Source organism: Penicillium oxalicum, chromosome VII (assembly GCF_001723175.1).
Source record: "Penicillium oxalicum strain HP7-1 chromosome VII, whole genome shotgun sequence".
NCBI lineage: Eukaryota > Fungi > Ascomycota > Eurotiomycetes > Eurotiales > Aspergillaceae > Penicillium > Penicillium oxalicum.
In genome coordinates, this window is record NC_064656.1 from 256,362 (window position 1) to 284,091 (window position 27,730).

Sequence of the window (27,730 nt, forward strand, 5' to 3'; positions counted from 1 at the left end):
ACCTGGGAATTGAAGACCGGGAACAATGTAATCTTTCCGGGCCACACGACCTCAGCCTTCGTCGTTCATCCATTCTGCTGTGTTCGCATTCCAATAATGACCGAGACAGTAGTAACGCTAGCGTAGGAACCCAAAAAATCGCCTCCAGGACCGATACATGGCTTTGTCGTAATCTGCACGCCGCTCAAAAAGGGTCATACCCGGTCCAGACCAGTGAGGTACCCAGGTCTCGGGGAGAAGAAAAAGAAAGCAGATGAGGGTGGAGAAGCTAATCTACACACGCCCTGAGAAGAGCGACAGCACGGTTCATGCTGCTCGCTCCCCATTTCGGATTCTGAACGCCCAACTCGGTTAAATCTCCGCTCAGAGAGAACGCCACGATGTGCGAAAGATCTGAGCTAAACTAGCCCGCTTCCATTCTGGATGAGTTGACGATGCGCCCCTCAGTGCCATAATTTCTTGAAGGTGTCTTGATCACCGTGTCTTCTCACCCGCCTTGTAGGATGTGGAACGAAGGAAGAAAGAGAAAAGGGGGCGAGTGGATTCAACCCGGATGAAGTGACGCTTGTGACCGCGTTGTTGGCGGTACGAAACTCTCCGAGGAGTGGAGTCGGATCGTCTGATAGTTACTCCGATCTGAGATGGGAAGACACTACACTTGAAACGGTTGGTGGTCGCTCTATCGAATAGAAGATCTTTTTGCCGATGGAATTCAATATAAAAAGAGAACAAAATATAAAAAGACTAGGAAAAAAAATGAATCTAAAACACGGAAAAGTAATCAATGTAAGATGACGAAGGGTTCCACGGGATCTCGCTCGTAATTCATCGAGACTTACTTGCACTTATCTGATTACTGGATTGGGACCGCGTGGAGTCCAGCTGGACCAGGGTTGTCCCAGCCTGGTGGACAACGATCTCTTGCAGTCGAAGATAGGCTCATCATGTACATCAACCTATCCATGTGCATATAGTGCCGTCTGAATCCAGACTTCCCCGCAAGACCCCTAATGTTGTTATGGTAGTCCTTTTACAGTTCGACTTCCATCAGCCATCTAATTCACAACAGATGCCAGCCGACGAGTCCAGACCACAATCTTTTTTTTCTCCTGGAATGGCAGTACGCGGTTTTAGCGCCCCCTGTAGGATTAAACCGAAATCTACGGCTCCGGTAAGTGTCCCAGGCTGGCAATATATCCGAACACTTCTGTGGCAACGGCTAGTGAGAGATCCGAGATCTCGATATGGAAGTGGTGACGTTAGAGACCGGGAGCTCTCAGTGGAGTGTGTATCGTTAACTGTGTACTAGTCAATGTTGTGGTTCAAGTCGGTTGGGTACATTTATTTCCACCTCAAGTGCATCTGCTTTCAGGTTTACATCACAACGCTAGGGAACGGTAAATTCGACGCCGAAAGAGGCTATCTTTGACGCTGTTTCAATTTCTACTGTCACCACATTAATCATCAGCAATTTCCCAAGTCAACTATGCCTTTTTTTTCCGGCTCGGGCGGCTTCGCAAGCTTGGATAACGCGTATTTCAAGTTTTGTTTTTTTTATAATTTGGGATGACTTTGCAAACGGGGTGGATACAAAGGGATAAGAAAGAAGAGACTGGAAGAAATTGTGCTGAATGGAAAATTAGTGGCTAGACAGGTGCCGCGTCCAATCATCTCCAAGTCTTGGATATTTGCTGTGCTTGATCATCCAAGATCTTCTCCCATTTATCAGAACCCACGAGAAGCGCATTAGGCAGTGGTCTCTCGTCACGCTATTCAACGAACCGTCAGCAATGATTTGACATTAGACATAATGGAACGCCTACCCTGGCGCTCGGTGTATCCTGTTCATCGCCATCATACTGCACAAAGGAAAAAAAAAAGTCGGCACGATCATACCAAAATCCTGGAAAATCTCACATTATTAAAGTGCTCATCCATCCGCATCCTCAAAAAGCACTTAAACGGCATCGTTTCCTGAAGAATAAAGTCGTACAACTCCCTGGCCCGCGGATCAATGTCCGGATTCAGCGCAGCAGTAACCTCGTCCCGGATGATCATCCATCCATCATGGCGGTCCAGACCGAGTGCGTAGACCAGATTGCCCAGGTGATTCTGGAAGATGGCATGATGAATCTTACTCCAGATGCTCTACAGATCTTTCGTGCAGCCTGGAGAGGTCATGCACACCTTTATGCCAAGATTCTCAAGTGTGGGCAAATGCACCTTGATGTCTTCGAAGTCTCGAACAACGAAGCCAGTGATTTTTTTTTGTCTGGCGACACACACGAACCAGGGTGTTTTGACCATGGGCTTCCATCCCGATGCCATACTGCACCAGCGGGAGGAGGGCAGCGCGCAAAAAGCCCGCCACATACCTAGACAGATATTAGTCGCCTTTTCCATCGCATTCTAAGGAAACTCTCTGAGCCACTCTTGTTTCTGCTCGACAGATTCAAGACCAAGGACAATCTCCGCATGCGTCCGAGGATCGTTCGCAGGCTGCTGAGCCAGCGACCCCGCGATGATTAGCGCCTCATTGTTCGCGTTTGCTCGAGCCTCCAAGTCCTCACGTAGTATGCAGCCGATATGACGCGCTTTGTCTTCATTTGCTTGCGAGTGTCCCTGCGCCACCTGGCTCCCCGATACAGAAGCGACCTCATTGAACCACCATAGATCCGACGGGAAGAATTTGTACAGCTGTTTCCCGACCAGCTGGCCGCCGACGGTCTGACAGGGGCGGATCGCCCGTACATCTGAAGTGATCTGGCAGGCAATAGACGATTTGATATGGTAAGGGAAGTTGAAATATGAACGCACGGCGAGTGTGCGCATCGACGCTTGCGTGTCTGCACAGCCGGAAACTGTCTTCACCACGACGGCGCTAGGGAAGTGTTGGAAGACACAGGGCAGTTGGAGACGGAGACAGGGGACAATGACCCTGTCATCGCTCTCGGGAAAAGGGACTTCCAATTGCGCTAGAAGAGGCTGCAGCAATTCCTCGAATGGGCCTGCGAGGGAGACTTCTGCTCGTAGGACGGACACAAAGGCCAATTTTGGCGTGAGAAAATTGGGCAGGTCTTTGGATTCAACTGGAGGCGGGCCTTCCCTTGCATAGCCCAGTCGATTGAGCCCGCTGACCAAACCTTCGTTCAGAACCTGACAGAGAAGGCGTTTGGCCACCTCGACCGAGCCTCTCTCTCGCGAACTGACAGCACAGCCATTTCCAGTGCCTCTCTGGCTATCGCGGAATCCGCGGATGTTCTATGAAGATTGGAAACCCGGCTGACCTGACGAGATATGCTCTGGCTTCTACGAGTTCCAGCTGGAGCTAACTCGATCCCAAATAACATCTGCATGGTGCATTTGAGACTGCCGATGTGCGTGAAATCAGCCAAATTTGGAAGAATTACGCCGCTGGTCCATCTACATATGCAGAATACGATATACAGTTCTTCTTGGCAGACAGGCAAGATTTCGCAAATCTACCGGTCTTAGTCCTGCTCTGTCCTGTACCTGGAAAGTAAACACGGGGCGATGCGGATGTCGATTGCATGGGTGATTGACAACTAGTAAATTGCAATTGCAAATTTCCAATATTTCCGAAGACAGACACAATACAACATGACAAGCACAATAGAGAATGAGCATCCTTTTCCTTTCCCTCTTATGTGGTGACTGTTCCTTCGAGCTAATTGCTCCAGCAATCCTCGATAATCTTCACATTCACTGCGCCCTGGATGATTGGCGCAAATTGGTGAATAATCTCCATATCTGCCGCTGCCGTCTCGTAGAGCTCCATCTCCCACCGGGAAAAGAACACTGCGAGGGACGTATACAGCATCATATACGCCACACTAGAACACCCTGCCTAGCTTCAAAGTTCACTGGGAAATTGGAGAATACATACTTCTTGCCGATGCATTACCTTCTCCCCTCGCTGAATGCAATCCCCCACTGGTCCAGTGTGCGGCCATTGTCGTCCAGCTAGCGCTCGGGGATGAATTCGTGTGGGCTTGGGAAATCTCTTCGTTCAATTCGACAACGGGGTGGATCATCGATATCTGAGTCTATTCGACCTCATATTAGGATTTCGTCCTCCATTAACGGAACGTATGTTACGTACCCCACCGGGAATATGGTGACCGCCGATATTCACTCCACTCTTGGGAACGACCCTGGGAAGGAAACCCGGCACGGGGTTACTCAACCGGAGACACTCTTTCGTCACCGCCGTCTGGAAGAAGTCAGACTGTGATTGAAAAAAATGAATCCTGGCTAGGAAACGTACCAGATAAGGTAACGTCATGATCTTGCGATGGTTAAATTCCTCGCGAATGAAAGGACTCACTTCCCGCAGCTCTGCTTCCAGCTTCGCCTTTACATCGGGATTGTTAAGCAGGAAGTATGTTCCGAAGGAGAGCACGTAACTGGTCGCCTCCATACCGGCCACCAAGTCATTCAGGATATCGTCGAAAAGTTGATCCTGGCGAAGCAGCTCGCCGGTCTTGCGCTTTGCTTCAATGCTTTGCTTCAATGATCAGGTCGAAGTAGGTATCGCGGCCCTCGACGGGCTTTCCCGCATTGTGTGCTGCTAGACGCTCATCTAGCCATGTTTTAAGGAGCTAGAAAGTCTGATGGTATCAGATTCAGCGAGAATGCGAGGATCGACCTCCTGCAAACTCCTCAGTCCCGGTTGAAGTATCTCCATCACAAAGGTAGGAAATGATTCAATGCTTCAGCTTAAGATCGGGTAGTAGAATCCTGTGTGATTGGACTTAGCGACCTCTCCCGTGTGGCACAGAAGTTGTTAACTTACTGGGCCAGGTTATTCTAGTAAACCTGTCAATGCTCAACATGAAGGAGTGGTAATGATCCGCATCAGTCGATCAAACCCAGCGGCCGATTGAACAGCAGGTACGACACCATATCTGCCTGTGAGGATCCAGTGGGTCAACGGGGTTTCAGTCCAGCCAGGAATGCGGTGTTTTGCCGCGACTGACCGGTAGACGCGTTGGATGACGGAAAGGTTGCCATCGCTGGCCTGACGTGCCATCGACTCGGCCGACTTGTTCAACAGCGTCGCCATTATCGGGGCAAGGTCGTCAGTCGTCTTCTGGGAGAACAAGGAGCTGACGATGCTGCGGTACTACTTGTGCTCGTCGGGATCGATCCATCGCTGCCGAGCAACTTATAGACGGCAGAGTCTTTGCGGTAGCTCGTGCCCGAGTTGTAGATACTAGGCATATACGAGTTTATCTAAGTATCCCATGAATCTTACACAAACGACCCGTGAACTTGGCACAGATGCTACTGAAAATCTCAGCGGGAAATATTAATATGTGTATAACATCACAATACGTAACCAATCTCAAGAGCCACGAGATCTCATCCGGATGGATCGACGAAAGATAATTCATCACATTTGTTCTTTACAAAAATCGAGATTGATGGCTGGGGTTTTTAGCTCTATCTGAACGGGTCAAGTTCCGTTCATCTTACGCTTAACAAGTACCCATCCGCAGCTTCAGTGCACCGATTAGGGAAACCCCCGTGTGCACAGAAAGCTCACTGGTGGAATTTCAATTCGAGAAAACACCATGCCAAATTAGATCCAAATCTACCTTTTTGACGAAATACAGCCAAAATGTCTTCCACTAACACAACGGTGATAGATAGCTACGTTGCACATGCACACTCTGAGCACCTCTGCTCCACATCCAATCCGTTGGTACAAACTAGCGCGTGGGAAGCTTTATTCGAGGTTCTGGGCAAATCACAAACCCGGAGACTCCTCGTCATTTCTGGCGAACATTTGTTCTCCTATTCCCGACCCTCTCCAGTTCTCCCCAATCAAGCATCTGCCCCGGGTCGATGGCGCGTAGCCACCGCCCTTTCGGAACGTGGACTCGACGGTTTCCTGCGCACGACTCATGCATATCCTTGGCGTGGACCGTGATGACCGTTGTCTGTGGAGTGTCTCATCTCCTAATTCCCAGTGGACTGGGTCGTCTGAGACCCTCTCTGGCCCCGGGCAGATACCGCCAGTGAGGAACCGACGGTGGGCATCGACGCCGGCGAATCAACCACATCTCATGAGTCGTGTTTTCCCGATCATGAAAACCTGACCTGCGATGGTTACGCGGACCGTTCCAACGTCGTTGGACCCACACTCGGTCGTTGACCGCTTCGATCGGCGCGTGGAGCTGAGCAGCTCAATCCACGTTGCCAGCCATCCCAGATCTGTTTCAAGGTCCCGGAGAACTTGGGCGTGGATGCGCCGTTTGCCCCCAGCCCCACGCCATCTTAAAACAATGGAGCCCAAAGAAGCGAATGAGTCCGTTGACCCACTTCACTCAGGGCGCCTCTATCCTGCTTGTCTGAATTCGACTCTCTCGAGGGTCAATTCCGAACTCCCGGAGATGATCCAAATGCAGGGTAGCACCTGGTGGCCACAGCGGATCGGGAGACTAGATAGAAACAGGTTACGCTTGACGGCACTCAGACATCGGAAATTCATGTGAATCGGACCGGCACTTCGTTCGACAGGATCTGACAGCAGATGATTGATTTTCGATTGAGAGTGCGAGGTGATCAACTTCGGCGATTGCCTAACAATCTACTTTGGGAAGAAATCCCGACCGGCCATTTAAATCCTTTGTTTATGTTCCTCGATTATTTGTCTTTTCTAGTGTTTTTTTCTCTTTTTCTTTTGCGTGGTGAGTTTGTAGTTTATTGCATATCTTGGCGACAACGTTGATGCCAATACAGAGAGAAAGACAGAGAATCGGCGCTGACTGAATGTCTTGATCTCATTTCACAGAACCATTACTTGATATTGTAGACCTATTCTATCCCTGGGTACCACAAAATGGAAAGAAGAAAAACCTCATACAGCTAGACAACGCAGAAATTCACTCCAGTGATTTGATAGACTCGTACAAGCATTGCACAGAGCACACTGCAATCCCACCAGCCCGAGGAAAGCCCGCCGCCACTGGATCGATGGAGCCAGAAGCCCCTGCCCCAGTGTCTGGGTCTTCTTGTGTGCAGTACGAGAATCGATCGAATGCAGGCCAACGAGTCAAGTTTGGGATTGTGTATTACGCTTCAGATTCGTCCTTCGAGGCCCGCTACAGAGTTCGGCGCTGCGCTAGGGAATCCGCCATCCCCAGTCGGGCTCATGGGTCCGGTGCAAAGGCTCAATTATCTTCGTCGCCACGTGTATTCCTGGCTGCCGCACGATCGCTACACTACGATCCCGTGTCTTAGATTTACGATGGAGCCGGTGGGATTGGAAATATGTGGGTTGACTTGGTGGCGACGGCCACACTTTTGGTACTCTGGTGATGCACTGCATGTATTGCCGATGATCGTACAACGACAGTACGCAAGAAGGGTTGTATTTACGGTATAGCAGGTGTATACGAATTGAAGTACATGGTACTTGTCCTTCACCTCTTCTGCTCTCTCTCTCTCTCTCTCTCTCTCTCTCCTCTCTCGCTATGTGCTCATGCATCGCTCAAGCAGTATTGACTGGACTGATCTCTACAGCAATTTCCCCAGAGAGAACTGTCAATTCCCGCAAATCTCATCTCCAGCGAGTGAAAGTGAGTTGAGACGTCCATTCATTCTGTTATTCTAGACGGTCTCGGCGTTGCGGCATTTGTTGCAACATAAATGCCGTGAGCCCATTTTCATAAAGACGGAAAGCCTGTTGCTGACATTCACTTCGTATGACTGTGATACTATCAAATGCATCCCAGAGCCACTTTATGGTAATCAGATTACCTTTCAGCACAGCTAATGTACCTTCTTTCATTTCAATCTTTACTACCGACGTGGTCTGAGTTTCCATTCTGCTCAACAGTAGCCTGTCTCAGAGTTGATCCATTTGCCGCTAACTTCCGAGCTCCATCGACTACGCAATCGAGATCTCAACCTCCCTTGCGGACACTGCATTGTAGTTTCTCCCCCCTGAGGTAATTGTAGAAGGCTTCAGATATGGAAATTATGTTTATTTTTATTTTTTTTCAACATTGAACATCAGCATCATAGGCAGTGGATATATTTCCTTATATGGGTGTCAGTTTCCGATTGATGGTCAACTTCGTTGTCGAGGGCCCAAACTCCGGAACGGAGCAGGGTCTTGAAAGATGTCAGTGAAATGAAATTTCTTGTAATTCCTTCTTAGTAGTCAATCTCGTAAGCCTAGCCTTTCTTAGCTTGCAGTGGAAGAGGTAAGTGAAAAAAAACCCCCGTTTTGACATTGACTGTACAGAGCCTCTTCCGAATCTATCGGTGAATTCACTTGCTCAGCGGAAAAACAAATACTTCCAGCACAAGAGGACTAATACCTATCGGCATTGGGAACCACGCACATGTCTAGGTAAAAATTAGGGCCCGAAAACCTCCCCGTAATAGCAAAGCCCTCTACGAAAATGTGTATTATTTACTCGCTGAACACGAGCCCCCTAAATGAGGGTAGGGACATGTATTTCCGTGTCAATAACAGAGCTCCTTCCACTGTACCATGTTGTCTCTAGTGCTTGCAATGATGGCCTCCGGCGGTCATCGTGAAATATCTTCTGCTCACGATGATTGGATATTGGAGTTGAGGTGATACTCTTCGGCAGCAGGGAGGTTGTTGCCCCTTTAATTGGTGGAAAGGGTATTTCATCCATGCTCTTTAGAATACACCCTGTAATACTGTAGGACTGGAGGCTTCTCATCGTATCTTCCGTAGAGACCTAGCGAGTTGAAAAATGCGCTCTCCAGACTTTCACCGGGGATGTTTGTCCGCATTATATGGATATTGGAGGCTACTGTGTCACCGAGGTGTCATTGCAAAAATATATCTGCGTAATTTGCATACAATTACTTACCTTAGAATAGAGTTAAGAATCGAATTCAATCCGGAAAGTTGTACGTGATGTGGCCTTTCTGCCATGTAAGTGATGAACCGCGTGATATAGCATCAAGTCAACTTTAGGTATAAACTTAGCCCATATTCCACCACCAGGAAAATACGTGTGTCTTTTCATAGCATTGATCTATCGCTAGTTTTTACTTCAAATATACTAATTTGCAAGGTTCTTTGGGTTGCAGACAGAAGCAATAAGCTGAAAGGTTGAGAGCCACTCCGAAGAAAGATACTCAACCCAGAATCTGGCTATCTTCGCCCGTACCTACACCCAAGCTGAACCTCATCTTCTGAAAGGGTTAAAGGATGCCTGCAACTAAAAGACAGCCACTGATCTGCGAGATTTATCGGCTTGATATGAGAATTCATGAGATGTATCCTATGTATATCCTCAATGAAATTGGAAGCGGCAGCCGTGCCTATCCTAAATTTTTTTGGAAGACAATCCTTTCGTGAGCCATGGACGTTGTGCAAAATACTCATGGAATTATATCGCACCTAGAGAGCATACCCTAACATACCGGGCTTTGAAATTGAAATGTTGCAGGAAATTATCTGAAGTGAGAAAGGTTAGCTTTAAAGAGTCTACGTAGTAATGCAAAAAGCGAAATTCTTGCAATTCAAATAGTTCAAGGTTTGCTGCACATTGACTCTTTGAACACCACGTGAAGATGCTATGGTTGATAAAAGTAGGCCAGCTCTCGACGATGGGACGAGTTTACCCCATGATCAGTACGATTATTTGGGCAATTCTCCGGCAGAGATGGTCCAGACTAGGAGAAGGAAAAAGAACTTGTCAAGATAATTTACAGTGCAAAGTCCGCCATCTGCCCTCGATTGAAACAGAAAGGGCATCTATCTCCATTCCCAGTCTACAGCTGCCATGTTACTCATTGAGTACCCACAGACCGATGGGCCTGACTTGCGGAGTGTCGTGAATAGGATAGGCGGATGTCTGGGGTCACTTCTCTATCAGGTGAGATATTGAGCGTTCTCTGTAGGAAGTTTTTCATAGCAAGTGCCACAACAGCCGATCGATCCTTTCGCTAGTGAGACCATGAGTGATCTTGACTCTCAATGAAGAAGAGAAAGTCAGTCAAGCCCGCTGATAAGATCATCGATTGGCTAGTCGCTGCCATGTCTATCTCACTTAGCGATCTTGTGATATAAATACAACACTCGATCCTTGCTCCCCTGGAATAGTATTTCACGTAGAAGTCCAACTCAGGCTCACACTGGGATCGCCAGACTCCTCAAGTCCAATCGATCTTTCCACCTCCTGCTGCGCACACTACTCTCCCGTCCGAGGACTTTGGTGTTTCAGATAACACTGGTTGGTGATTCTGGATTAGCACTCGCGTTGGATGCAGGATGATTTTCAGTAGTCACTCTTGACTCCTTGACCTGATGAAAGGAAGGTGCGAGGAGAATTGTGTGGCGGTGGACCAGACGAGTCGGCCGTTGAGGCTACACTATCGTGACAGAAGAAGAGATAGTCACTAGTCTCACCACAGATGACGGCCGGCTTTTCAGAATCTAGGGAATGAACCACTCCGGGCCCACGGAGACCTGATTGAAATTGTGACCTTTGGCTGCGTGGAACTGATATCTGCAATGCAGCTTGCCGTATGGAGCTGCAGCCCGATCGAGTCATTCGGCATGGATCATGTCGAATAGCTTAGTCTATTTCCTGCTTCTGGTATCTTGATCACTGCTTCCTCGCTGTCAGGGCAAAACAGCCTGTGTCTGAGCCTTGGCTCTGAGTAAGTTGATAATGCGGTGGCTCAATCATCATCATGCATATGGTGCAGAGCTTTGGATCGTGGCCCATGGCTTTTCCCAGTGGCTCTGAGAAACAAAACTTCTTTCCCCCCCCCAGAGGCTGAAAAGAACTCAACACATTTTCGTGTAAGACCCTTGAGGTTTTGTGATGTCGAGTACGATACTGAAGGCGCCGGTCGGGTTTACTACATGAGGCACAAGTGCGCAGGAACTTTTATCTGATCTGGATGAAAAGTCTGTCACGGTCTGGAGGTAGCCCGGATATTGGATCATTGTTGAAAATCTGTACTCGTCTGAACTCATTATCATATATCATGAGAGGACAAAGCCCCATCCTTGATAAGATCTAAAGCTTTCTCGGCGGTGGTGCTGAATGAAAGCCTTGACAGAGTCGGGAACTCCTACCAAAGGTCACCTTATATGCATTTCTCGACGGCGCTTTACTTCTCGGCATTGGCTTGTGAAGGTTTCACGATAGTCAGAAGCCCACTCCACCCCACGAGTCAAGATTTCCGCATTCGGAAGAAAACGAACTTGTCATCGTAAACGTTCACACGATCAGACAAGACCACCTGAAAGTTGAAAAAAAAGCGACCGTTCGACTTTTGTTGCCCACGTGACTCCTCCCAGGTAAGACGTCACTGGAGGCAAAAACAGGAAGAATCGAGTATTGAACATATTCACTAATAATTAGGTCTATATTCAGCCTTTCAATCGCTGCACTAGACCCCTTGAGGTCTCACTGGGTGATCTGCATTCTACCGGCGATATGGCCCGATCCATGGTTCTCGCAATGTCCGACATTCCGACAGTGTCGGCTCTCTACCGGTCAGGATTCCTGGCAAAAGTGGACTCGGAGCGAATGCCGGTGCAATCTCTGAACGATACTGTCTCACTGGTGTGCTCAGACATCACTAAACTCAAAGTGGATTGCATTGTCAATGCTGCCAATCGCTCTCTGTTGGGTGGTGGTGGTGTTGATGGTGCCATCCATCGTGCTGCCGGGAATGAGCTCGTCAAAGAATGTGCTACTTTGAACGGCTGTGCAACCGGTGATGCAAAGATCACTTCTGCATACAACTTGCCCTGTGAAAAAGTCATCCACACCGTCGGTCCGATCTACAATGCTGAGCGACGCAAGGATCGTGAGCGTTCCGAACAATTGCTTCGCTCATGCTATCGCCGTAGCCTCGAAGTGGCCGTGGAGAATAATATGAAGTCAATCGCTTTCTCTGCCATCAGCACCGGCGTGTATGGTTATCCAGGCAAGAAAGCCGCAGCCGCAGCCAGTGATGAGGTGCGAAATTTCCTGGAGCGGCCGGAGAACAGCCACAAGCTGGAGCGTGTCATCTTCTGCAACTTCCAAGAGAAAGATCAGATGACATATGAGCGAATCATCCCGTCAGTGTTCCAAAAACCCATCATCGTGGCCCATTTACCGGGACTTAAGAGCTGATTTATCTTTACAGGTCAATTTTCCCGCCCACCGAGACGGATGTCTCTCTCAGCTCCGACTCCGAAGACTCTGATACAGTCGAAGCGGCTGAACCAGACGTCATGGAGCAGGGCATTTGATGCAGGTACTCCAAGAGCTCCAAAGCTTAGCGATAGTGACAACCATGGTACCAAATTACCTAAACGATCAAGATCAAGAAATTCCATTCCATTCCAGTGAAAAAGTTCAATATCGAGGGTAGACATTGCGAGCCAACAAAGCAGCAGTTCTGACAAAAAGACCGGATGAACTCGGACCTGGTGGAGGACGGTCAAGTTCAACTCATCTCTTTCTGCAAGTGATCACAGGCTCTTAAATTAGATCTTGACAGCTCGCTTCCATGGCAAGGGAGCAGGCATGAGACTTTCACGTTCAGCCCCCGGCCTTTGAAGGGCAAGAGGTCTTGGTGAGCAGGGCACTTCTGCGACGGTTCATGTAGCCGGACGTCCTCTTTGTTCCCCAATATTGCTCAAGACTTTTCCCCTTGAAGACCCAGTCTTTTGGCACTTGATATACACGGTGTCACTCTTCTCGTTTCTTCCGAGGTTTATGAATTTCATAATTGAACATTGAGAACGTGGAAAACAATACAGTTGATATGCGGGCTCTTCCACGATCACCTCGCGACAAACGATGCAAACACACATCGATCCCGCTCTCCACTTCTCCGATTTCCCGTAAGTTTAACCAGCGAGGAACCACCGCAAACCAAGCACGAAGATCATCCCACGAAGCAATCTGCACATGGTCCCTGGAGTCAACCGAGTCGCATGAACTGTGAGCCATGAACTGCGAATTCAGTAAATTGTGAACTCTTTCAGTTCCTTTCACACCGAGCAAAACCCTTTTGTCGCCCATCCATTTTATTGTTCTCGTCGAAAACATGCCACCGCCGAGCCGCATATTCCCCAAGGTATCGAAGCTGCGCGCGATCAATCACCCCCCCGCGGCCAAAGTCGATTTTCGCAATGGGAAACCTCTACCAAAGCAATCTGCTGCTCCTCCACAGCTAGCGCCTCAGCCATATCCAGTTTATCCCTCAGGAGCATCAGGAGCATACGGTCCGAGCCTCGCGCGCAGGCGGCTTTTTCCACATCTTCGCGATGCTTTCGCCAGCTTCCGCCAGCGCTGCAGAAGCCTCCCTCAACCGATCCAATTATCATTCCGAACCTTTGTACTCATGTTGCCAGCTATCCCGATCGGCCTTTTCATCCACGAAAATGTGTTCCGATTAGTGAAAGTCAACGGTCCGTCAATGACGCCGTACCTGAACGAGGATTATGACCTGATGCATACTCGGGCCGATACGGTGCTTGTAAAGCTATGGTCCAAGCATCAATGGATACCATGGAAAGATGGCCGAAGAATAGAGAGAGGAATGGTGGTAATATTTAGGTACGGTGCTTCCCTTGCCTTGTTATCGATCTCGTGAAGCGACGATCCGCTCGCAAAGTTAATCGCTGTTGCGTGAGCGTCCGCAGTGCAATTCGTGCTATTCGAAGCTAACAATGTGCTTCTTCAACATCATGTACAGATCACCTGCCAATCCATTCCGCTTAGCTGTGAAGCGCATCGTTGGTCTTCCCGGTGACCGTGTCACCCATCGCGACTTCCCCGAGAACGACTCGTACCTCGTCCCCTGGAATCATATTTGGGTGGAAGGTGATGCGGCGGATCCGCACCGCTCGATGGACAGCAATACTTACGGTCCGATATCCATTAGTTTGATTGAGGGTGTGGTTGTTGCGGTGCTGGGCCCACGCATGCGCTGGCTAGATTGGAAAAGCTGGGAATCTGGCGACGTGGATGATGCCGGGCCAAATGGTCGATTGGGCCCGAATTATCGCCAGAGTATGCGGAATCGCGTACTAAAGGACGCCGTCAAGTTGGAACGACCCCCTGAGTGGTAAAGGCCTGCGAGCCCAAAGATACCCGGAGTTGTCTCCATCTGAAAAAGAGACTTCCAGGAGAACTGTCCAAGCAATATGCCCGAAGATGTTCTTTGGGAGGACATTGTATATTTACATTAATATTCACTCGTCACGGTATAAGTATTTACAAGAAAAAAATAAACCCCCATCACTGAGATATGTCCCTGGTATGATCCACCTTATTCGTATGCGTTTCCGTGAAAAAAGGTTGTGCAGTAATTGGCAGCGGGTCGAAGGGTAACTCTCTTGACACGAGGTGAATCTTAAGTAGAGATAATGCGCATTTCCTCCGGCATCTCTTCCTGCAGCCGGTCAATCTCCGACGAAATGCTCAAGACCCAACGGTCTCTCTCCACACGGCTACGGGCTTTGAAGACAATCGTTCGGCCAAGCTTGCCCAGTGTTGACACATGTCGCAGGGATCTCGTCACTTTGCCCTGGGTAGCTTTATGCTCGGTGCGGAAGAAGCTCTTTCGTAGAGGCTGCCAAATTACGAAGGTAATTGCCGTGTCTTCGTCCTGGCTTGTGAATGTGTCTGACGCAAGGTACACTCGCGGGAGAGCATGCACGCCCGGATTGTTGCTGTCAAATGTTTGGTTGGCGTAGAGCAAATCGGCTTCAGTCGCAAGTCCAGAGTAAATGTAACAATCGCTCAGGTCAATGGTGGAATCATGGTCTTGATGAATGTGGGGGACTTCTGTACCACTCCGCTGGCGAAGTGTGCTCCGAAAGATGACTAGTTTACCTGCTGTAAGGACAACCTGGCATTTGGCAAATGTCGCATGGCGGCGGGGCTTGCGATAGAGCTGACCAGCCATCTGAATGCAGAGAATTGAATCATTAGCACCAAGTATTCTATCGGAAGCTGTGCACGAAGCCCAATGCCTGTCTTACCTTGATCGGCCGACAACCAGCCAGCGCACACATGTTATGTAAGTGTGGCGATGCCTCGGCCTTCTTCAGTTCCCATTTCTGTGCAAACTGCCCCACGATTGACTCCAGCTCTTCATCAATCTCGAGAATTTTCAGATTTCTCTGACGCACAGAGTGAAGTTCAGCGGCATCGTCAAAACAGCGCATCTTCCAGTATTTCACCAATGCATCCATTCCCCTGACCCACTGATCTCTCGTAGCTTTGTCAAAAGCCTGGAGGCGAATAACAAGTCCGTTCTCGAGAACCATTTCGAAAATCCGATCGGTCTCGAACTCCTTGGTCGCACCGTCCTCTTGACGATTGTCGTTGGGCTCTGGATGAAAGTCTACCGAAGGCCCTTCAGAGATATTGGGATCGGCGGGAGAGCTGCCATAACACATGTTGCGAATTTTGGTCACTTTGCAGAGATCAAGATATCCTTCGGCTTGTCCAATATTGTGCACATTTCTCCGATACTGGGCAAACGCCTCTTCGTCATGATGCCGAACAAAATCCGGGTTGCCACTCTTGAGCCAGGAAATTTCCCCGTCCTCTAGAGGAAAGGGCTCAACGTCCCACCACATTGGCATTCGATCCATGATCTGGCGCGTAGTTGGCATATCCGAACCTTCCATGAACTGTAACTTTGGCGGTCCAGGCGGCATTGCCCTCGCTGGCCGGCAGAAAAACAAGAAGTGATCATGTGAATAGAAATATAGTCTTTTGAAAAACATCTTGTTCATCCGTTGATGTAAGCCTTTCTGGGAGGTCAGTCGGATGAGGAAGCCTTCGATAGGAGGAGGTTCCACTTCTTTGGCAAGTCCCTTCTTGGTAGCTGTGGGATAATGATATCGTGGTCGTAGCTCGAGTTCATGTGCGGACTGCATCGCCATCGTTCCATACATGTTCTCTTCCTGTGCCCCGTGAATCCATTCAAGGCGGTCGTATCTCCTCCAAGCAAGACCCATCTTTTGCGTCTTTGACCAAGAACTCAGGACCTCAGACCATTCCGGGCAATCTTTCAAAATCTCTATGCAGCCTTTGACAATAGCCGAGGCTACAAAGCCCTCGTGTGCCGCAGCCCGACCTAGTACCGTCGTGTGCTGGCCGCCATCATTCTTCAAGCCGAGCCGTTCTTCAAGTTGGCCGAATGGGTTATTGAAGATGAGGGAAACACCCAGATCAGGCACGCTAATTGGAAGCATGCTCGGGCGCCGCCATCCAAGAATCTGTCGGATCAACGTATACCATTCCGTGGCATGAGCTGCAGACTTTGGACGGATGATAAATATTCGGTTGCCACGCTTGCGGGGATGCCATATCACGATAGTTTTGTCGAGAGCTGAATAGAGGTTCACTTTCGTAGTCTTCTTATTCAGGCGCACATTCCAGTAAGGTTTGGATTTGCTGCTCGGGCTTTGAGCATCTGGAATCACACGAGTGCGGTACATTTGCAGAACGAAGGGGCTCTCGTCGGTGGATCCTTTCCGACAAACGACAAGAAATTCTTTCCATCTTTCCACGGTCCGAGATTCCATCCGTAAAGAGTCATTCTCCTGATAGTCTTGCGGCAAGGTGTCTTGGAGCGTCTCCTCGACCAGGACGAGCATCTTCTCTGCCTTGATGATCTCCCCATCTTGCACTTTGCGCCGACGCGGACGGTTCGCAGAGATCGCGCCGTGGGTTCGAGTAATTCGGGAACGCAATCTTTGCTGCTTATCCAAAACATTATCGTCCAAGTTGAATCGGGCGATTTTCTTGGTGATTTTCCGGTGCCTTGCTCGTTCATAAATGGAGCTTTCCTGTCCCACATCGTCCTCATTTTGCGGCTCCTGTCGATCCAAAGTCTTTCCAGACGCAGCAGATGCTTTACTTTTTGATCTTTGGTATTGAGGCCTGGGCTTGAGCAGTCTAGTTGTAGAGTCAGCTTCGCTTGGAGCCGCAGAAGGACTCGAAGTGAGGGGACTGCCGTGCCTATCCTCGACGATAGTCAAATGCTGCGACCTTTGTGACCTCTCTCGATTTCCCAGCGATGGTCTCGAAGGCTGAATAGTGGAGGAGGTCTGGCCCGTACCAATGCTGCTTGCGACTTCTTCCCTCGCGGTCACGTACGACGAGGCTGTTTTACCATCGTCGCTCGCATTATCACCGTCACTCGAAGCCTCAGACTCACCGCTGCGAATCTGGGCACTCGCCCGTGGAGTTGCATCGGAATCTTCTTCGGATGGGCACCCGCCTTCAAGACGCGTACTCGCACTTTCGTTCTCCGGTGTAGGGCGAGCAGTAGCATTTGATTCTCCGGATAGATCCTCGTCCTCGGGTTGCATCTCGATCACTTCGTTTTCCGCCGTGGGGTGAGACAGGGTACGCAACTCCCCGGGGCTGTCTTCATCATATTCGACTGATTCCGCTGCGCTATCATCCTCTGTGCCTGATCGATCAGGTGAATCGCTCAGCGTAATGATGGCTTCTTGAGCCGGTTGATTGTCCATATGTTCCGGGTCGTGGATTTCCTCCTGATTATAGTGGGCAGCCACAGGATCGATGGAAAAGGAGAGCGACTTCGACGAGTAATTCTTGAATCGTAAGCGAGCATGGTGCCATGATTTTCGATGGCCATTGATCCATCCCTCTGGAATCGGTCCAACGAAGAAGCGTCGGCTGGTCATATGGAGATGATGGGCAGATGCATGGCGCTGGGACGAGATTTTTCATCAACCAATGTTCTTTTGCTTATATCGTGCCACTAAAGACCTACCAATTGCTGCTCCGTATATGATCCTCTCCGCAGCCCCTGATATTGCCCCTCGTCCATCGCGCCTGGGCACTGCGAGCCAGTCTCGTTGGATTGGACCTGGGGAGTCATGGCATCGAGGTCAGATGCCTACCACGAGTGATCCTCGCTGAGCATGAGTGGCAGAGTGATGAATATCGAGACGCAAGGACACACGCAGAGTCGGAACACTGGGTCAAGATTGAGGATGGTCCGTGTTCGGATCGACTCCAGGCACTGTCCAATTCAATGCGAATGCTCAATCCCGACGATCGATCCAGTGGACCCTCGTGGACTGGCCAACACAGTTCATGACGTCACCTGCAGGCAACTGCAAACTGCATCGGGCAAGCTCCATGTGCTAGTTGTGTTTGCAAGGTTTGCACTGTTTGCTGCAGAGCCACGGGGAGTGGAGAGATACACGTAACGCTGTGGTGACTCCTGAGAGTCCTGAGGCGCCAGAATTCCCACTATTGTTTCACCGCCTGCCCGCCATTTGATTGGGAGCTGTTGGCGGTGAAGGAGACGTTGAGCGTGGGACGGGGGTTCTGGACAGCTGTAGATATTATTGTTCCCCGCCTTAAAGTGGGCTGTTTGAACTAAGTTTAACTCATCGCCCCTGGCGCGCTTCGTTCGCATCTCCTTTTTCTTTCCTCTGCACAATTCACTTTTCACCTCCAAGTATTCTACTGTATCTTGCATCTCACCATCATGCCTCGCACCAACGAAGTCCACGCTCCCGGCACCTGGTTCAGCACCATCCCTCGTTCCTTCGAGGAAGTGCCGATTGATACTGCCAACGGCAACGCTATTTCGACCGTGGAATTCCTGGAGGCTGCAGGATCCTTGGTCACTCTGTTTGGTTTGTGATCATATTGCCTCTATTGGATGCAAGACCCTGATGCTCATTGTGCCCTTCAAATAGATGTGATTGGAGGCGTTGGCTTGGCCGCGGTCAAGAGTGATCTGACGGGAAACATTACGGTATGCATCAGACCTGCTGGATGGGACTCTGGACATATTTGAAGATTGCCCCGCTAACTCTTGCATGCAGAAAGTTCAAGAGCGGTACAACAAGGCTCCTGCGGAATCCCAGACTCTGCAGGATCTGGTCCGAAATGAATTAAAGTCCGGACAACACAAGGCGACCGAGGGACTCCTTTGGCTCGTTCGGTATGTCAAACATTTCCCCTTCTGATCGGTTGGCAGTGCATGCACAAGTTGCTTCAGATCAACTTTGACAAATCAATGCCCGTAAATGATGATCTAACGCCACGCTTCGCTCACAGTGGCCTTCAATTTACCGCCTCTGCCCTCCGCTTGAGCATCAACAACCCCTCCGAGGAACTCAACGCCTCTTTCCTGGGAGCCTACAAGGCCCCTGGTGGACTCAGCACTCACCACGGCTACCTGATCCGCAAGGGTACCGAAGTTGCGATCAAGTCTGGTGTGCCATACCGCAAGGATTTCTACGCCAAGTTGGGTGAGAACCAGGCCGAAGTCAACATCGCCCTGGAGAAAGAGGTCAAGGCGTTGGAGAATGTGGTCGACATTCTGCTGAAGTTCCAGTCCACCCCTGAGGCTCAGTGGAAGTAGACAGCCACAGCATCATGTCGGGTTCGGCTGCGGTAGAATCGCTCATCCGCACCGTTTTTGCGCTCTGTACATACCCTTCTTTTTTTTGCCTCTCTCTCGAGCGATAGCATTCTCTGTTTGCCATCATAGCAAAATCAAAATGCCCTAAGCCCCGGCGGCTTTGCGACTGACGCGTGGGTTCTTTTTGCTTGGTCGATGATTATTAGACTTGCCACACGGGGAACTTTTCCAGAACGACTACTTCAATGTTGACATTGGTGCTTTCTTCAGTCGACATCGAGTACAGTACGTTATATTGATAGATGCAATGGACTTGGGTAGTACAAGATCTCACTGGAGGACGATTCCCGATAGTTCCCCCCTGCTTAGATTCCTAAATGGATGGGTACCTAGTAACCTACAAGTCACGATTGATATGCGAAGCAATATGCGGTATCAGATACAGCCTACCGAAGAAGGAAGTAACAGGGCTCATAGGCAGATCAAGTGACGATGTCTCTTTGAATTGTCATTATAAGTGGTACGAGTTCGTTGGATAGAATCTAGTCCAACCAGGGATCTGGAAAGGTCCAATGGACCTCGGGTAGGGAATACCGAAATGGTTTTACGCTTGTGACAGTATTATATCCATCCACTCACCTCACTTCAAAAGGGGGGTGAGTGCGCAGGACTAGGTTTCTCCGTGGCACCAGAAGTTGAATTCCGAGTAAAGACAAAAAAAACCCCCCCGACGTTCAAGACTCCCTTTAGGCGGCCGGCTGAGATTTGAGATCTGAGATCATCTCCAGCAGGCTCCTTGAAACAGAAAGAGAGACAAGGCAACCTTGAGGTCTCATGGCCTTAGACAAGACAGATGGAAGGAAAGATTAAATATGGGATATGCAGCGACGTGTGACACGCTCGATTAAAGATATTCGACACGTATTATGACTGACTCCCGGACACGAAAAAGGTTTTATGCACATTGACCCCCTGGAAATACGTCCCATCAGATGCCATCTTTTTGGGATTCAAATCCTCCTGGCTACTTGTCCGACTGTCATGGTTCCCCGAGGTATGCACCGTCGTGATGATTGCGCGGGAATCCTCGGGATCCAAATCTGGTCGCCAGTACCGAGGGGCGGAGGGGTCGGAGCGAAGTGCATTCACGCTCGAAATGGGTATACTGTCCCCCGTCCGCTTGCTGCGACTTCCTCCATGGCTTGTATCGCGGAACCAGCGGAAAAGAGGACGGAGGGTGACAAGACTGCCGGCGGCGATGCCGAGGCTGGCTTCCACATTGGACCAGATGGAGATGTCGGTGGTAGCATCTGTACGGACGGACGAATAAACAAGAATGTCAGTTCAATGATTGCAATTCGTCACATTTGTGGAATTTTGGGGTTTATGGGGGAAAAGAAAAGAAAAGAAAGACTCACATAGGAAATCGGGATCCTTGTAATCATGTAGGAAAGGGATGCGGACAATGACCGCCGCACTGGCCACACAGCCCATTCCCAGGATTCCAGCCAAAGCAGTCTTTGTCCGGACGTTCATGTGAAGTTTCCAGACCAGGAAGATGGGCAAAAGACCCAATGTGAGATCACAGAGAGTGGCGGTGACACTGTAGACATAGGCCATATTGATGATGATGTCCAGGTCCAGACAGTGACCATGAACAGGTGCGGTGGGGTCGAGCTGTAGGCGTACTCGTTGCCAAAAGAATGAAATGGGCTGACATTGCAGCGTCAACATCAGCCAGAAGACCAGTCCTATGATGCTGGTGACGGCAATGACCCCCCAGAGGATCAGCGTATGAAGTCTGATGACCGTCAGGCGCAGGAGTGCGACGGCGATGGATGATTTGGCAATGGCGCATACCCAGACATAGCTTGTCTGGCCGAGCCACCACCACTTGAGAGAAAGAAAGAGATCGAGTTAGTAATTATCATCCCATGACGAGCTGGAGCACGGGACTCAAGATATCTCTGCCAATCGGTCGACCGGTATCAGCTATCATTGAACTCACAAACATGGCTGTCTCCATCGTCCCTCGCTCCATCAGCACCTTCGACCTTTGCCCCATTCCATAGAAAGCGCCGGTGATTCCGCAGAGGGCAAATAGTACATTGAGGAACTATATATGAGCCAAATATCAGCCAGTGCCCTTTTTTTTCTTTTTCAAAAAGGAAATGAAAGAACAGGGACCAGAGAAATTTCCTTGAAAAATTCCAAGCAATCACGCACCATTGCAAAGACCATCAGACAATCGTCCCAGCCAAAGGCCTTAACAAGCTTGATTCGGACAAAACATCGCAAACAGACTGCGATGAAGGATAGTCCCAAAAAGACAGTAGTAACCACAAAGATCGCCGTACTGCGACCCTCAGACAATGGCTGCATTGTAGATAGCCAGCTAGGTCGATTCACTTGATCACCTGTGGAACATGGTTTTGAGTGCCGAAAAAAAGTATATTGAGCGCCGAAGAAGATCACGTCTGTCTCATCCTCTTAATGGCGATTTGTGAGAAATCAATCGACGATGAGGGAGGTCATGAACAGGTCAAATGGAAAGCTGGACAGATGACACCACCGACAGCTAGCTAGAATACTCGTGTGGATAGAATCAAGCGTTACAACAACGGCTGGAAGTGGCGAAAAAGACTAGCCCTGCACGTTGACCAGGGGTGCATGCGACACTTTTGTGTATAAGTAGCTCTCGAACAATCTGACTTTTATTATCCTGCGGCGCTGAGTCTGATGAAGAAATCCACACTTTGACCTGCGGTTTTGAGGGGGCCCAAGGGGGAAAAATGGAATTAAATGGAATCTCCTGTATACGCACCCGAAGGCCCACGGAAGCACAGTCTAGGCTAGCTAGTTCAAACCTAGCGCTTGTGATCGACAAGCCTTTGCGCCAGACAGATGAGGCAATGATGGGACTGGGGGGATCGTCACCATCATGGAAGACATAGAAAAGAGGACTCCAGTTCCCCATCGATCAGTAGTGTCGGCAATTCCAAGACATTCCCGGGCCACCAGAACGTGAACGTGCGCATGGCTGACTGGGATCTGGTCCAGAACGCAGTTAGTGAGTAGAGTCCGGACCATATCAAGTGGGCTTCTGGACCAGCGGAATGCATGTGTTCCTGTCGAACCTCGTCTAAGCATGACCATGGCTCTTATGCAAACCCAATGGCTTGTGCTTGCCAAGGAGAGTGGACAGTCAAGACGCAGCGGCTCACGAGGGCGCGCATTTCCCCACGGATATCCGTGAACCAAGAGTAATGATGCAGTGGTGGACGTACTGGAGATGGTTAACAGCGGGTCCAGAATGTCAGATTCTGTTCGGAAAGCTTGCCCCACTGGAATTGTGTTCACTGGACACCGTTCCAGTGGAAACTCACTCGTTCACTCTCACACACACACACACACACTCTCTCTCTCTCTCTCTCTCTGCCCTGAGAAGCGAACAAGAAAAATAGCATTATACGCCTCAACCAATAATGACCGTTCTGGATTCGGGAATGTCTTAGTCGAGAACCGTGTCTCGAGTTGGCTGGACCTCGACAAGTCTCCCCTTGAGGCCTGTCATCCAAAGTCAACTGGAAAAATGACCCGAGGGACACCGGCATGCACCTCTGGTACAGAGACAGTAGAGGGGTGGGGCTATGTATAATAGACATTTGAGCGATGCGCCAGTGCACAGCATGATTCACCTTCTACCCGATAAATTAGGTTTGTAATGAAACCATCGTCGCTAGTCGCTGCAGTACTATGCCCCGAAGAGGCATCGCTCAGCGGAGGCCAGAACAAGAAATGGCAAGAACCGAAAGATCCCTGCCAAGATCGTGCCTGTCGGATGTTTACGCACAATCACCTTGTCGAGAGAGAACGGTAGTCGGCCATGAGTATACTCCTGGCACCATCAACCCGCTGTTCCACAACCGAGTGATGCACGATGTACTGCTCCAGGGCCATTTCGAGAGATTACTAGAGTCCTGCAGGGCATGTAGAGCAAATCTCCTAAGCCACGGTGCGTGAGACTCGAGAGATAATTGAAGACTAGACCTCCGTGGCTGGCATCAACTCGATGGAAACTTTCCTGTCAGGACAGGACGCCCATACTGGGTGCGATTCTCTGGTAACCGAGGCACAGTATTCCACGCTTGTGAAGATAACGCCCTGCCAGAACGGTAGAGGAAGGTCCCCGCGGGCTACCGCAAGCCTAATTGATCCTTCGAGTGGAAAGCCACAGCCAGGCCTGGGACTCAAGCCTTACAGGGTATAGCTACGGGTGCGCATCAGCAGGAGGGAACGAGCGCCCTTGGGATTAGGAAGTACCTGTCACGACTTCGAACCATGCGCTGCAGTCGTGCAGCGTGAAGGAGACGGTGTCTTTGGGAGCTGTATGGTTAATGGCCAGTCCAGTATCCCACTACCGAACACCTCAGTGCCGAGTGAAGATTCTCAAGTCGGAGAACCATAATGACCTTGGGCCCTTCCCGTTGGGTGGATCGGCCCAGTCCCTCTCTCTCCACTTGAGACTCAAAGAGGCGAAAGGAGTGACAGCCAACAACGCAAATCCCTGCGACTCCCATCCATGATTTGACCATAGCCGAACCAGCCTTTCTCTTTTCCCTGGCGGATCGCATCTCCTCCAAGCGAGGTTCGGTCTGCGGATTGGAAGAGCTTTCAGGAAATTGCTCGGCCAGTGTAGGTCCACTGTCTCCACGCTCGGGAAAGCAAGTGGAGATCGACGTCGAGATATCGGCACCACCAAATCACTGGAACGGAACGGGACACCATCTGGTTAGGCCTGTGGAGTTTGGATCTTTTCGCGCAAGTGGGACATTTCTGACCCAGGTCAATACTGTATGGCAGAGAGGAGAGAGAGGGTGTACGCATGTCTTTGTGTCCGGTAATCCGGCTATTCACGGGGATCAAATACGAAGAGATCCGTGAAATATGTGGATTGATCACTGGATGGGATCGTCCGCCTCATGTATACTGTAGATAGGAGGACACGGTGATTCTCAGACAATAGTCTGTCGGACAGTGAATTGCACGTGGAGAAGATCAACCCGACGTTGCATCGATGCAGGTGGATGCCTCAGAGAGCCCCACTCAGCAGCCACGAGCATTGGAACCGTTCCAATGGAACGGTACTTCTGAGCGAATAGGTAGAGACGGGACGTGGACTCCTTCGTTCACGTCGCGTAATATGCGTTTTCAAGGTGCTTCTTCATCGAGGAAGCGGGCCTGGCATCTTGATCAGCAGGCAGTACAGTAGTACCGGCAGTACCGGCATTGGTGCATCATTGCATACTGATACACAGAAGGTAACTTGAATCCTGTCGGGTCTGACCTTGTTGGAGGTTGCCGTTCGCATACGCCTGACTACACACATATAGTCTGAAGATCGGCGCGTGCATCAATTAAAAGCCGAAGCTTAGATACGAATGCACATCGGCACCTTGTAGAGCTAGAACTGTACCTTCCGCCCTCGCGGGGGGGGGGGGGGGGGGGGGGGGGGGGCGGGTGGACCTACAAAATTTCAAATGGGGAGCAGGACGAGAAGTGTCAAGTGCACCTTTGGCGGTGCTGGGTACTAGAAAATATCTCACATGTGGTCGCGCACCGTCAAAGACTTGATTGATCAACAAAATGTAATGGCTGACCTCGGATCTGGAGACATCCGAGCATTGTGGCTATAGTCAACTATGCCTCCAATAACCTTAGACTGCAACGACTCCGGGCTATGCACACTCAATTCAATGTCCGTGAAAAAGGAAAATCAAGAACGCTCATTAAAGAAGAAAAACGAAAAGAAAAGACAAGGGGGGCGGAAATGCCCCGCAGAGCCGCGAGTGCCTCTGCATGTAGCAGAGGCTTATAACAGTGAGCGTCGTGAAGATTACGGCAAAAGATGGTGACCGGAACCCGACTAGACGGTACCCGTGTAAACACCTTCAAAGTCTAGCGCTGCGAGCATTCCATTGACGCTGTCAATCTCGCGGCTTAAATCCTCCACATTTACCGCTAGACTGCTCACTTCATCGAATTTGCGTCGTCGGTTCGCATCAGCAATCATCTCGGAGACAAAGAACTTCTGCTCTTCCAAGACAATCAACCGTTCCCGGAGGGCTTTCTCTTCCGCCTCGAGCGCGGACACCGCGCTACTGGCATCGCTGCCTAGGCTACTGTCACTGCGACTGGCGGCCGCTCGCTCGTTATATTTGATGGATGCAAGTGCTGTTTCGGGAGGGCGGGACCCGGCCGAAGGTCCATTGTTCGGGATGCTTGGGGAGGACGTTCGGCTGGTTCCGCCATTGTCGGCATGTGCAGACTTGAGTACTTTGGGAAGAGTCTTCAATGGGAGCATATGCAGATGTAAAAAATTGCTGGCTTTCTGATAGATCGCTTTCTGTAGTCTCTCTTGTGAGGGAGATTCGGTTGGTAGGTCCCGAATGCGTCTAGCTGCGATATCGTATTTGGCAAAGGAATCGATCAGTCGTTTGCGAACCTTCGAAGCGTCCGCGATCTGGGCCGAAGATGGGGGTCGTCGCGGGTCCCTGCTGATCGTCAACAAGCTGGAATTTCAGTCAATTTCTCACAGCTTTAACATACTGGAGAGTGGTCAAAAGCTTCTGGAACCGAGGCAGATGAAGACGAATGCCTCTTTCAAATTGCACAAGGTTCTCGTACGCTCGCACTTCGGGCGGGGTTCGTGACACATCTGCTTGAAAATCTCGCCGACTGAAGATTGTCCCTTTGCACTCCTTGCATAGACGAATGTCAACGTTGACCGAACCCTTTGGTGTTTGTTTTTCGGATGTTTTGGAGACTAGAAGCTGGTTTTAGTGCCGTGTTCACAGACAGTACCTTACTGGTCTACTTACTCGGCGCAACACTCAACCCAATTTCACTTGAGCATGCTGTGCTCGGATCACCACAGACCACTCGCCCGCAAGTTCGGCAGTGGTGCCTCCGAAAGGAATACCCAGAGAAATCTTGTTGGCAAAAAGGGCATCGCGAGACGGTTGCATCGTCTTGCCAGCTGACTACAGTTTGCTCTAGAGCTTTCCGTTGGTCGTTATGCCAGCTAAGAGAGAATATTTTTGCGGAGCTGTTTTGAATCTGCTCGGGTGGTAAGCTTGCGAGTAGTTGGGTGAGCCGGGTCAACCGTGTCTCGAGCCGAGAGACCTCAAGGAGGTCTTTATCAACGGTCTGTTTCCGGATATTCCGGAACATATCGGTGTGGTTTCTGATAGCTCCTATTAAAGGTCAGCACAAGTAATGCCCACGAATTGCTTCCGTGTGCGTGAATCGACTCACCGTTGTGGTCGTTGTATCCTTCCCGGGACTTGTAGCATGTCTCACAGACCCTAGCCCAAATACCTCGGACTGGCTCATGCAATGCGGACCGGGATAATTTGATCTGATACATGGTGTGCTCATCGCAGAAGAGTTTCCCACATTTGCGACAGTTCACACATCCGTTGGTGGAATTCAGTCGTTTCCCGCAAGAGGGCTCAAGGCAGACGTCATGAAAGCCCACCGCTTGCCAATGCTCCTTTGTGATCAAGTCTTCAGGGTCCAGAACCTTGTGCGTCACCGTAGGCTCCGACATGCCCATGCTTGCAGCCGGGGCGCGATTGACGACGGAGGTGCCATGGTTCTCGTTCGACTCGAAGACATCCAAGCCCTTCAGCTTCTGATTGAGCACAGCCAAAGGCTGAAAGCGTTTCGCCTTGTCCATTTGGACTTTGAACCAGTCCTTCACTTCGTCTTGTCTGTCGTCCTCGAGGTTTTGATGGCTGTCATCGAGGTGCCTAGAGCGCGTCAACAGCTGCACCGAGCGAAAAGGGGAATTTGATTAGAGGCAGCGAGATTTTACCTATTGAGCTGCAAGAGAGTCATCTTATAAAAGTGTCAGTTAATTAGACTTTTTCTGCGCGCATGGCATGTCCATCTTCCGACATCTCAGAGGTCACTAGCATACCATGTCTTCACTGCAGATCGGGCAAGAGAGCTGAGCTCCGGGCGCTGCCGGCGGCGCAGATATTGAGGTTTCGCCATTTTCCAAGGATATTCGCGACGTGAGATCCTGGGTCTCTGCGGAGAGAATGGATGTGGAGGCCTGGGAGCTTAGAGAAACGCTGCTGGCTGTCGGCGATAGTAGCCCAGGTTTCGACTGCGGGGACGGGGCTGATGGAAGCGCGCTTGGAGTGCCTAAAACACGACCTCCGCCCAGCGTCCTCCTGGACATGTTTACGGGAACATGAGCAGTACAGCGTCGGAAATTATCCTTTCAGATACGCACCACACGCTGGTCGGT

General features: G+C 50.2%; 8 protein-coding genes across 8 annotated transcripts; 4 read left to right on the forward strand and 4 right to left on the reverse strand.

Annotated features, from left to right (window-relative positions):
* Nucleotides 1-1,667: 1,667 nt before the first annotated feature.
* On the reverse strand, nt 1,668-5,086 carry POX_g08615 (uncharacterized protein; the record flags this gene model as incomplete). Its single annotated transcript, XM_050117386.1, has 10 exons — nt 1,668-1,769; nt 1,824-1,859; nt 1,918-2,148; nt 2,285-2,375; nt 2,420-3,261; nt 3,728-3,819; nt 3,908-4,067; nt 4,124-4,234; nt 4,289-4,523; nt 4,893-5,086. The coding sequence occupies 10 exons, from the start codon at nt 5,084-5,086 to the stop codon at nt 1,668-1,670; spliced, it is 2,094 nt and encodes a 697-aa protein (XP_049965530.1).
* A 1,225-nt stretch (nt 5,087-6,311) lies between these two features.
* On the forward strand, nt 6,312-7,269 carry POX_g08617 (uncharacterized protein; the record flags this gene model as incomplete). Its single annotated transcript, XM_050117387.1, has 2 exons — nt 6,312-6,435; nt 6,821-7,269. The coding sequence occupies 2 exons, from the start codon at nt 6,312-6,314 to the stop codon at nt 7,267-7,269; spliced, it is 573 nt and encodes a 190-aa protein (XP_049965531.1).
* A 4,202-nt stretch (nt 7,270-11,471) lies between these two features.
* Nucleotides 11,472-12,277, forward strand: POX_g08618 (ADP-ribose glycohydrolase MACROD2; the record flags this gene model as incomplete). Its single annotated transcript, XM_050117388.1, has 2 exons — nt 11,472-12,103; nt 12,172-12,277. The coding sequence occupies 2 exons, from the start codon at nt 11,472-11,474 to the stop codon at nt 12,275-12,277; spliced, it is 738 nt and encodes a 245-aa protein (XP_049965532.1).
* An 803-nt stretch (nt 12,278-13,080) lies between these two features.
* POX_g08619 (uncharacterized protein) lies at nt 13,081-14,107 on the forward strand (the record flags this gene model as incomplete). The annotated part of the gene is made up of 2 exons (XM_050117389.1): nt 13,081-13,592; nt 13,732-14,107. 2 exons carry the CDS (start codon nt 13,081-13,083, stop codon nt 14,105-14,107), a joined length of 888 nt encoding a protein of 295 aa, XP_049965533.1.
* Nucleotides 14,108-14,391: 284 nt separating this feature from the next.
* On the reverse strand, nt 14,392-17,907 carry POX_g08620 (uncharacterized protein; the record flags this gene model as incomplete). The annotated part of the gene is made up of 3 exons (XM_050117390.1): nt 14,392-14,946; nt 15,023-17,737; nt 17,800-17,907. 3 exons carry the CDS (start codon nt 17,905-17,907, stop codon nt 14,392-14,394), a joined length of 3,378 nt encoding a protein of 1,125 aa, XP_049965534.1.
* Nucleotides 17,908-18,525: 618 nt separating this feature from the next.
* POX_g08621 (uncharacterized protein) lies at nt 18,526-19,410 on the forward strand (the record flags this gene model as incomplete). The annotated part of the gene is made up of 4 exons (XM_050117391.1): nt 18,526-18,676; nt 18,740-18,798; nt 18,869-18,987; nt 19,104-19,410. The coding sequence occupies 4 exons, from the start codon at nt 18,526-18,528 to the stop codon at nt 19,408-19,410; spliced, it is 636 nt and encodes a 211-aa protein (XP_049965535.1).
* Nucleotides 19,411-20,334: 924 nt separating this feature from the next.
* On the reverse strand, nt 20,335-21,792 carry POX_g08622 (uncharacterized protein; the record flags this gene model as incomplete). Its single annotated transcript, XM_050117392.1, has 4 exons — nt 20,335-20,720; nt 20,829-21,303; nt 21,419-21,526; nt 21,637-21,792. The coding sequence occupies 4 exons, from the start codon at nt 21,790-21,792 to the stop codon at nt 20,335-20,337; spliced, it is 1,125 nt and encodes a 374-aa protein (XP_049965536.1).
* A 3,544-nt stretch (nt 21,793-25,336) lies between these two features.
* POX_g08623 (uncharacterized protein) lies at nt 25,337-27,471 on the reverse strand (the record flags this gene model as incomplete). The annotated part of the gene is made up of 5 exons (XM_050117393.1): nt 25,337-25,964; nt 26,020-26,236; nt 26,292-26,666; nt 26,728-27,224; nt 27,395-27,471. 5 exons carry the CDS (start codon nt 27,469-27,471, stop codon nt 25,337-25,339), a joined length of 1,794 nt encoding a protein of 597 aa, XP_049965537.1.
* Between the last annotated feature and the right edge of the window lie 259 nt (nt 27,472-27,730).